The sequence below is a fragment of the Schistocerca piceifrons genome, chromosome 10, assembly GCF_021461385.2.
Source record: "Schistocerca piceifrons isolate TAMUIC-IGC-003096 chromosome 10, iqSchPice1.1, whole genome shotgun sequence".
Classification (NCBI taxonomy): domain Eukaryota; kingdom Metazoa; phylum Arthropoda; class Insecta; order Orthoptera; family Acrididae; genus Schistocerca; species Schistocerca piceifrons.
This window is the reverse complement of record NC_060147.1, coordinates 142,168,706-142,179,978: the sequence shown is the minus strand read 5'-3', so window position 1 is coordinate 142,179,978 and position 11,273 is coordinate 142,168,706. Positions and strand designations below refer to the sequence as shown.

Here is an 11,273-nt window from a genome sequence, read left to right as displayed (position 1 = left end):
CACTGTATAGCTAGTTATGTCTCAGAATCATCATCCTTTTCTTTTGATGAGTAATCTTCTATTTATTACCGTCATTACAATTTAAATATGTACAAACAGGATAATGTGTGTGAAAAAAAAAAAAAAAAAAATGATAGTTTTCAACCATTAGCTCCTAAAATATGTCGTATAACTCTTCACTCTCATAAAAACTCCACTACATATATCTCTCTAAAACTCGAACAGTGAATGATATCAACTATGGTCCTTCCACTTCTATTAATCCTCCTTAATTACCTTAAGCAATACACAAACATGCCTCTATTCCCCATAACTTCTCTTCACATCATTATTCTCATCATACGAAACATCCCCACACTTCATATTATTTATATATGAGAGTGTCTCCCCATGTACATGCTATTTAACACATGTTTCCTATTTGTCTCAACCCGTGGTTCGTGAACGCCAGGGTGTTCACAGAATACTTCAAGAGGTTTGCCAATTTCTTTTCCAAAATGGCAGGTTTCAAGTTTGGGTCCTGTGCTCTGTCATAACTATTATTATTATTATTATTATTACAAAATTGAATTAAACCTATAATGCCCTTGTTACATGCGTGCAACACTGGGAATTTATCACATTATTTCCACACTAAATTAATATTTACTTCGAATGCCTCATTTACAGTTATGTAGCAACATTTGGAATGTATTCGATTTCGCTACAATGGAAATTTAGTCTCGTAGCTTCCTTGTGTTCTAACAATATTAAAAGCAGCACTGCAACCTCACTAATGAACAGTTACATGTCAGTCAGGCCTTCTTCTTCTTCTTCTCGGGTTGCAAATGTAGTAAGGTGCCAGTTCTGTATACTTTCCATTTAACAAGCCAAGAGGAAATAAGGCACCTAAATGAAATATTGTCTTCTGCAGTCTATTCTTCACCAAAGGTTGAGATCATTTTTTCACAACAAGCCAGGAAACATTCCCAATTATGATAGCGTTGGTTGTTATTAACCAAAAAATAATAGCCTAGCTTTAATTTTGATGTGGCAGGTAAATGCTAATCAGATTTAGCTGCTTCAGGAGTCGTTTCTAATCAGGGTGTGACTACTCGGCAATGTTCACACAGTGATAAAGTGTTTGCAATAACCAGTGCCAAAATATTTCACATTGTTTGACTTACAAATTCTGTTTAGACACAATACGAGGCAGACACTACTTTTGTCTCACACTGTTAGTTACGCTTAACCTCGTCACGGGTCAGAATTCTTGGAATTACGTCGCATGCTGTAACAAGTTACCACACACTATTCCTCACTGCAACCCAAAATGTGGCTGGCACGGTTAACGTGAACGGAAATATATTGCACACTGAGAAGACCTTAATAAAAATACTTGTGGGGAATATCACGTGTTACAGATCAGTAATGTAACAGCGGTGGGGATTCACTCAGCTCACGTCTCCACCTGCACTCTACTGGCATCAAACTTGAACTCTTCCCAGACTTGACTTACTGTCTCTTCATTCATTAGCGCCATGGCACTTATCAATTGATTTTGCCTACCGTCAACCTGTGTGAGGCAAAAATGTGTTCATTGTTAGGTAAGTGACTGCAGACCCCCTTACAAGTTTTCGGATGATTCTAATAAATGTGCTGTAACTGTTCCATTATTTTATTTATGTTATAATGGAAGTTTCATTTCTGATAGTTCTCATGTTTTATTCAGGACAATGCACTCCTGAATAGTACATAAGTTTCCTGCCTCATATTGTCCACACTGCAAATCAAATTTTCGTACGAACAAGTATAAGCCTGCCTGCCTCTCTCTCTCTCTCTCTCTCTCTCTCTCTCTCTGTGTCTGTCTGTGTAGGTGGGAGGCTGAGGGGATTATACATAGAACAAAAATTTAACTTAACACCTTGTGATACCTGTCATCCACTTGTGCTGTTGTACAGAGAGCTGGAAATTGGTTACTGTGATGGAGACCAAGACGTCCTGGACAGAATTACTGCCCAGATGCCAGACCTGAGGGTGGACGGCAGCCTTGGCGCACTTTTCACAGATCAAGAGGATGATGACTAGTCACACCATTATCAGTGTCCACACACACTCAGTACCTGGAGCTGGGCAGCTGTGGGACCAGCACAGAGCAGGAAGCTGCATTTGTATTCCACAGGTCTCAACTTCAGAATTCGGCCAGTGCCTCCATATCTTTACTGTTCTCTGCTTCAGTAGGGCATTGGCTGTCCTAAATAAGAAAATGGTAAACAATGGTCAGTGTGACAACAGTGAAGAAAGCTTCAAAATTACTAAAAACAACTGTGTCTAATCCAGTAATTTTAAAATTTTATTGTGATAACAAATCCATATTTGACATTCACAAATATTTGTTCTGTAAATGATATCCTGTCTAACTGATAGTGTAATAAGCATCTGTGTATTTGTAGAAATGCAGCATCTTTACATTCGAAATTCTTTACGTGATTATAAAATGTGCTGGAGCATGCAGAACGTATATACGAACATAAACATGTTTACTCATACATTCTAAACCATGTTTCAACCAGTGGAAACAACAAGTTATTTATTTATTTTTTATTTGTATTAATTTTGTAAACTTACAATCACAATGCATCACTTTGTAATATTGTGACTGAGGGCTTGTGTGCCTGAGCAATACAGATAGCTTTACTGTAGGTTCAACTACAATGAAGGGGTCAGACAAACATGTGGTTCCTGAAAAGGGGCAACAATCTGGATTACTGACTGATCTGGCCCTGTAACATGAACCAAAACGGCCTTGCTGTGCGGGTACTGCGAACGGCTGAAAGCAAGGGGAAACTACAGCCATAATTTTTCCCGAGGGAATGCAGCTGTACTGTATGGCTAAATGATCATGGCGTCCTCTTGGGTAAAATATTCCAGAGGTAAAATAGTCCCCCATTTGGATCTCTGGGTGGGGACTACTCAGGAGGACATTGTTGTCAGGAGAAACAAAACTGGCATTCTACAGATCAAAGTGTGGAATGTCAGATCCCTTAATTGGGAAGGTAAGTTAGAAAATTTAAAAAGGTAAATGGCTACGTTAAAGTTAGATATAGTGGGAATTAGTGAAGTTCGGTGGCAGGAGGAACAGGACTTCTGCTCAGGTGAATGCAGGGGTATAAATATAAAATCAAAATGGGGTAATGCATGGGTAGGTTTAATAATGAGTAAAAAAAAAAATAGGAACACGGATAAGCTACTATGAACAGCATAGTGAATGCGTTATTGTAGCCAAGATAGACACAAAGCCCACACCCACCACAGTAATACAAGTTTACGTGCCAACTAGCTCTGCATATGAGGGGAAGATTGAGGAAATGTATGACGAAATAACAGAAATTAATCAGATATTTAAGGGAGCTGAAAATTTAATAGTCACGGGGGACTGGAATTTGATAGTATTAAAAGGAAGAGAAGTAGGTGAATATGGAATGAGAGTGAGGAATGCGACTAGTAGAATTTTGCACAGAGCACAACTTAACTATGGTTAACATTTGGTTAAAGAATGTTGTTTATGTGGAAAAGGTCTGGAGGCACCGGGAGGTTTCATATTGATGGTTAGACAGATATTCAGGAACCAGATTTTAAATTGTAAGACATTTTCAGGGGCAGATGTGGTCTGACCACTGTTTACTGGTTATGAACTGCAGATTAAAACTGAAAGAACTGCAAAAAGGCAGGAATTTAAGAAGATGGGACCTGGATAAACTGAAAGAACCAGAGGTAGTAAAGAGTTTCAGAGAGAGCATTACAGAATGATTGACAAGGATGGGGGAAAGAAATACAGTAGAAGAAGAATGGGTAGCTTTGAGGGATGAAATAGTGAAGGCAGTAGAGGATCAAGTAGGTAAAAAGATAAGGGCTAGTAGAAATCCTTGGGTAACAGAAGAAATATTGAATTTAATTGATGAAAGGAGAAAATATAAAAATGCAGTAAGTGAAGCAGGCAAAAAGGAATACAAACGTCTCAAAAATGAGATCGACAGGAAGTGCAAAATGGCTAAGCAGGGATGGCTTGAGAACAAATGTAAGGATGTAGAGGCCTATCTCACTAGGGGTAAGATAGATACTGCCTACAGGAAAATTAAAGAGACCTTTGGAGAAAAGAGAACCACTTGTATGAATATAAAGAGCTCAGATGGAAACCCAGTTCTAAGCAAAGAAGGGAAAGCAGAAAGATGGAAGGAGTATATAGAGAGTCTATACAAGGGTGATGTACTTGAGGACAATATTATGGAAATGAAAGAGGATGTAGATAAAGATGAAAGGGGAGATATGATACTGCATGAAGAGTTTGACAGAGCACTGAAAGACCTGAGCCGAAACAAGGCCCCCGGAGTAGACAACATTCCATTAGAACTACTGACAGCCTTGGGAGAGCCAGTCCTGACAAAACTCTAGCATCTGGTGAGCAAGATGTATGAGACAGGCGAAATACCCTCAGACTTCAAGAAGAATATAATAATTCCAATCCGAAAGAAAGCAGGTGTTGACAGATGTGAAAATTACCGAACTATCAGTTTAATAAGTCATGGCTCCAAAATACTGACATGAATGCTTTACAGACGAATAGAAAAACTGGTAGAAGCCGGCCTCAAGGAAGATCATTTTGGATTCCGTAGAAGAATGTTGGAACACGTGAGGCACCTACGTTTCTAGCATTTGTAGATTTAGGGAAAGGAAAGCTTTTGACATTGTTGACTGGAATACTCTCTTTACAATTTGTACAGAAACTAGACGGCAGTTACAAGAGTCGAGGGGGCATGAAATGGAAGGGAGTGAGACAGGGTTGTTGCCTATCCTCGATGTTATTCAATCCGTATATTGAGCAATCAGTAAAGGAAACAAAAGAAATCCAGGGAGAAGAAATAACAACATTGAGATTTGCCAATGACATTGTAATCCTGTAAGTGATGGCAAAGGACTTGGAGGAGCAGTTGGACAGTATCTTGAAAGGAGGAAGCAAAACAAGGGTAATGGAATGTAGTGGGATTAAATCAGGTGATGGTGAGGGAACTAGGCTAGGAAATTATGCACTATGTAGTAAATGAGTTTTGCCATTTGGGAAGCAAAATAACTGACGATGGTCGAAGTAGGGAGAATATAAAGTATAGCTTGATAATGGCAAGAAAAGTATTTCTGAGGAAGAGCAATTTGTTAACATTGATTATAGATTTAAGTGTCAGGAAGTCTCTTCTAAAAGTATTTGTATGGAGTGTAGCCATGTATGGAAGAGAAACGTGGACAATAACCAGTTTGGACAAGAAGATAATGGAACCTTTTGAAATGTGGTGCTACAGAAGAATTCTGAAGATTAGATGGGTAGATCATGTAACTAATGAGGAGGTACTGAATAGAATTGGGGGGGGGGGGGGGGGGGGAGGAGAAGAGAAAGTTGTGGTACATCTGACTAAAAGAAGGGATCAGTTGCGAGGGACACGTTCTGAGGCATCAACTGCAGTTCTGGCACCTAATTAAATTTGATTACACTCCTCTACCTTCTTTTCCTTTAACTGATGTCCACATTACGATCTCTTTTGAAGACACTGTCAATTCCACTCAACTAACTTCCCCTCTCCTATGTCATCTTGTACAGAATTAAAATGTTTTCAGCAAGCTACATGTCTTAATCATGTAAACACAGTTACATTTAAGCCTTCTGCCAGTACCACATACCATCAGTAGGAGTGGATTTGAAGAAGCACAAGCAGGGTGTCGACTTCCAGGCAGAACTCCTTCACCTGGCTGCTTCTGAACTCTTCAGCGCAGCAGCTCCTGCCAGTACCCTCACTCATTGCTTCGGTCTCTCTATGTCTTTAGTGTCTTATCATTCCACCCAATTTCTCTTTACATTCCGGATTCTATCTATTTACATTTTTTTGCGAGTGTAAGTAAAACATTATTTAAACTTTCTAAAGTGTGGTAATACTTGTAACTTCCTAATTTTCCAACAAAGGGCTCCATAATACAAAAGAAAAAAAGGTACATTATCCAAAATTCAGTGGATTTTATGCACATTACGTTAAAAAAAAAAGTGAAATTAGGAAGTTCAATATTACACTGAAAACCATACCCTTAACAGGATGGGACATATACATCTATGTGGAGATCCTTGCAGCATCTATTGTGTCATTAGGGGTGCATATGGCACCCCTGTGAAAGATTCCATATGTCTGGAGCCTGCTATTTCAATGAAAAGTTCAAGGTTGCCTTTACGGCCAAAGTTCCGAATGAATTGTAGAAAACAAGAGAAGGACATGTCGTCATATCAGGTGCCAGCGGTTGAGAGAGAAAGTCTCTCTGCACCAATCCTCGGTTGCCTGCATAAGCCTTTCGTACATTTCTATCGATCGAGGTTCGGCACTTACACTTGTCAGTCTCTCTCTCTGTCAGCAATCCTTACCACTTCATCGTGCACCAGGTTGTGAGATGAGCTCTCAACAAGCAGCAGGCTTCAATCATATAAATGAATTCAGAATAGAAATTTATACTTAAGAATATTATCCCACTTTACCAGTTTTGACATATTAATTTGTCACTTTTAGAAGCCTACAAAATTATAATTTAAATATTGTCTTCACATTTATGTAAAGTATAAGAAATATTGAAAACAATTTCATTAAATACAAGAAATTCAATTCAAATTAAATAAAAGAATTTATAATACTTTTGAGAATCATTCTAAAGTTCAACTACTTCACTTTCACTGGTCACCTCTATCACCATTATGAAGAACTTGCTAAAGGGAACTGTCTCATTGGACTTTGAAGTGTTACATGCTGTGTATACAGATGACATTTCACACTTATTTGTGTAGGACAAGGGAAGGTGATAGTGACAGAATAATATTAAGTATAACATATGCTGTGCACAGGTGCTCATTTTGGTATGTGCAGACATTAAATGAGTGTGTAATACAAGAAAATTGCTAGGTATGCCAGCAGCTACATAAAACCCTAAACTGACAAGAAAAACACTTCATTTGGCTCCCAGAGTACGGGACACGGAGCATTGAAACAACGATTCATTAAGAAAAAAAAAAAAACGAAAGGCAATATCAGAACAATTCTCAAAATCTGAATACATACCATACTCGTATAAAAGTGGTATAAGTATTACAGGAATTTTAGTTATTTATGTGTCAAGTAAACAATTTCACATGAATAAAAGAATGTTTTAACAATGACGGAGTAATTTCTCTGGCGGTTTGAAGGAGAAGACTTGCTTGGCGGGTTCGGAGAAGAAGATTTCGAACCGTAACATCGCTAGGGATGCAGTAGTATCTGAGCAACCCTGCAGGGGTTCTGCTGTACGACACAGTGCAGTCCCTCTATCACTTTGTTTGAGATATCGGCTGTGCCAGGCAGTACAAATCATTTTGGTACAGGTGGTTGCAGTGGCTATACGATGTAGAGTGCAGTTCATCGGAAAAGGTGAGCTGTTCAGAAAATACAGAAAACCTTTTTGACAGTGACAGTGACAGTGTTTCAGTTTTACCGCGTTTAAGAAAAATGTGCAATAACAATTTATTAGAATAATAGAGGGTACATAATAGAGAATATTTCCATTATATGCCTGTCATTACTAGAAAAATGGCCGCAGAGACTCCAGAATGGCTTAAAGGTTTATTACGAAAAAGTCTGACAAAATTAATTGTAATATTAAGCAACTATCTGACAAAGTGGTCCAAAAAATTAATGAACTGTCTGTCAAGGTAGAAAATATGAAAGAGGAGTTAAAATTAGAGGTAAAAGAACACGTTAAACAGGAAATAGTTAATGTAGCTTCTAACATTGCAAACACTTTGGCCCAGTTCACAAGGAAGTAAAAGTACAATTCAAAGAATTAGATAGCAAAATAGGTCAGTAAATAAGCGTGTATTTGTTTTAGAACAATGCAAAGAATTTAGAGAAATTATGAACACAACTAAAACTAATTTGGAGGAGTGATTAAATGAATTTGTAAATTCTACTATACGAGAGAAAATACAATCATACTACTAATGCTCTTTTCAAGAAAGGTGCTGAAGAACACAAAAAAAGAATGAATGAGTCTATGGGAGGCTACTGAGAGTACTAAGCAGGAAATCCTTAAGAAGGCAAGCATAAATAACATTGGGTTATGGAGCAGTTTATTACAGCAGTTACAGTTTGGAAGTAATATTAATTTATCAAAGCAATTTCCAAAATTCAAACCTGATGGAGAAGTCCACCCCACCTATTTTCTACATCTTTACCAAAAACCTGGGAAGATAGCAAAACATAGGTTTTGCCTCGAGTTTTGATAGGTGATGCAGGAGTAATGGGAAGATTAGTATGTGATTTTCATCATAGCTCGAATTTAAGGAAGAAAAGGAGCAAATTTTTTTTAGTCTGCAGGGGGCCACTTATATATTCTGAACTTTAACATCCAAAAGCAGTATATCCAATAGACTCTGATACAAAGCAAGATGAAAGATTATACAATATAGATATGATTAAAAGATTTTAGGCCCCAGGAGAGTTCACACCCTTTGCAAATTTGCTGGCCACCAGCCACATCTCGTGTTTATTCAATAGTAACTGCTTCGGCACATTTATGAAGACAGCCACAAGTGTAGTTATTAAACTTAACTATTAATCAACATTTCTAGGAAAATTCTATACAGATACAGTGTATATGTAGTACACGAAAAGCCAAGAATAAGAATGTTTTTAACTCTTATTTATCATGTGATGATATCAATAGAAAGTGGAGGAAGTTCTAGCACTATGACATATGCTTTAAATCACAAGATCTTTGGATGAGCTATCTGAAGATTAGTAAGCTAAATATTCTGGAATTTAGAATAAGAGGCTCTTTGTTTTGTATGTTTTTAAACATAAAGAAGAAATAATAGAACTGCTTGATTCATATTGAATTATTTTTATGGAAGGTTAATCATATCATCACTATCAATCATAGATCGACTAATAGACCAATCACAGAAATTATAATGATTGTTGATGATGACTTACGTGAAAATACTTGCCTATTCCATTGCATTTCATAGATGTTTGTTAGGATCAGATTTTTGTTGTCTGAGATGGAGAAGCTGTGGCAAGTCCATGCTGTAGGGAATGCCTAACAATTTCTCTCTCCTGTGCCTTGGTGAAGTACCTAACAGATGAGGTTCCTGGGGTCGGGGTGGTAAGGGAATCCATCTATATGGTACTGTCTTCTTTTCTTCTTTGATCCTAACATACTTGTCTCTCTAAACAGTAGGATTGCACCATCGCCTATTTCACATAGGACGATGACAATAGACAAACAGGATTCCCCCCCCCCCCCCCCAGTGTTAAGTAAGTGACATGTCAGTCTTGCCACACATTGTAGGGGAGAAGAGTCTAGGTAGGAGATGGAAGGCAAAACAAACTGATGGCGTACTAACATGTGTGGCCAAATAAGAAGCAAAGAAATATCTGGAATAAAATCTTTTGTATTGGCTAAATCTAGTAATTATAAGAAAGTAAAGGATCAGCTACATTTATCTGTATGTAGAAGCAAGATACATAAGTGTAAGAAATATGTGTATGTAGTGATGTTACATGTATCATGAACAAGAGAGAAAAAAGGAAGTTAGAAGAGAGGAGTTAAGATATTTTGATAGAGAGCAATCATGTAGTGTCTGCAGTAAGCAATTGTAGGAGAAACATATAGTTTAGTGAGAAAAGATACAAAAAGGGGACTAGTAACTGATGTTCAGATGGGGCATACCCAAATCATGGGTGAGTTGTAGAAGAGGGAAAGGGTAGGCAGATACGTAGGAGGAATGGCCTTTACCTCAGTCATGTGAATGACCTGTACCATTTAATACAGGTATGAGAGAGGTAAGGTTAGATGGACCCTTAAAAGAGATGGTCTATACCTTGGTCAGGTCAATCCAGTGAGGGAACGACTTTCTTTTTTTTATAAAGAGAAATAAGGGTACACCCACATCTATAATGGTATAGAAGTTTGACATGGTGACTGCTCATAGAAGGAGTGTAAGTGCAGTGAATACAGAATGATGAAGCTGTATAATGACTGTTGGTCATGGTATGAAAGTTTTCCTCCAGTCTAGTTCAATAATGAAATAGACTTACAGTAGAGATGAAAATGGTTGGAGCAAGCATGTGGAACGAGTTGAAGTATACATTAACACGAGACAAGGAAATCGTACAAACTTAATCTATATACTATAATAACAGTCTAGTGCTTAACTACATTTACTTTGTACGCCGCCACAAGACTTCCAAAACAAGCAAACACATCAAAAAGAGAAGTCTGGGGAAGACTAAGGAAGATATGGCGAGACTAGAACACGCTCCAGGCCTAACTGTGGAGAGGAAAGTGCTTAATACTGTACATGATTATGCCATCTGAGTTTAATGAAGTAAATTAGAAAGAGAGCTGTACAGGGACTTGCTCCAACCTGTTGCAAGTAGCTGTAGGTCTTTTCCTTCTCCTTTAATGCTGCCCACATGGTTTCAAAATGTTGCCAATGTAAGCATCTAATGAAAGAAGATGGGACCAACAAAGCAGTGTGCAGACGCCACACTCCAAACCCCCAACATTCTGACCATACCGTGGTGTTTCGTGCAAATTTTCCGCTGACCAGAACCTCCTGTGATTCTGTGAATAGACATAGCCACTCAGGCGAAACAAGGCATCATCAGACATAAAGATCAGATCCACGTCCAAGCCAGTCATTGTTATCTCAGCACTCTCAAAACTGGAGGCGCTGAGGAGCAACTGCCGGTTTTAATACATGAACAACAGACACTTGGTAGGGATGCACGTGCAGGTCCATATGGAGCATTCATTCGCACAGTTGACATGATACGGTGGTCTCTTGTTATAGGCATGAGGTTGATTTGGTAGGACAAAGTTACTATACATTACAAGATTTTGTTGGAAAAACTATCCAAAAGTGGCACAAAGTAAGCCCACTTTATGGTACAAAGGTGTTGCAGTGAATGCATAAATATTAATTTTGATGTCTTATTACAAATACGTACTTTATTTATTTTGACATACTGTAATGGCCGATTAGCTGATACGAGGACTATCACGAATCTACCAAATTGTACCCTTCTGAACACATTATCGCATATTTTATAAAAACAATTCACAATTGTAAATACTGTAGTCACACTGACACATTCTGTATTCCAGCAAATCTAATGCTGTTACGACCAAGAGAACACACAACGAAATAAAATAACAATAAGCTGCAAGACAAG

At 38.1% G+C, this 11,273-nt stretch overlaps 1 protein-coding gene across 6 annotated transcripts in view; it reads left to right on the top strand.

Moving 5' to 3' along the window:
• Positions 1–2,322, top strand: part of LOC124718890 (F-box/LRR-repeat protein 4-like) — a 116,079-nt gene extending 113,757 nt beyond the window's left edge. For all 6 annotated transcript variants that reach the window (XM_047244535.1, XM_047244537.1, XM_047244534.1 and 3 more), the window contains one exon: positions 1,941–2,322. In XM_047244535.1, coding sequence (XP_047100491.1) covers positions 1,941–2,067 — 127 coding nt within the window. In that variant the 3' untranslated portion in view covers positions 2,068–2,322. The remainder of the gene's footprint in view (positions 1–1,940) is intronic.
• The last annotated feature ends 8,951 nt before the right edge of the window (positions 2,323–11,273 follow it).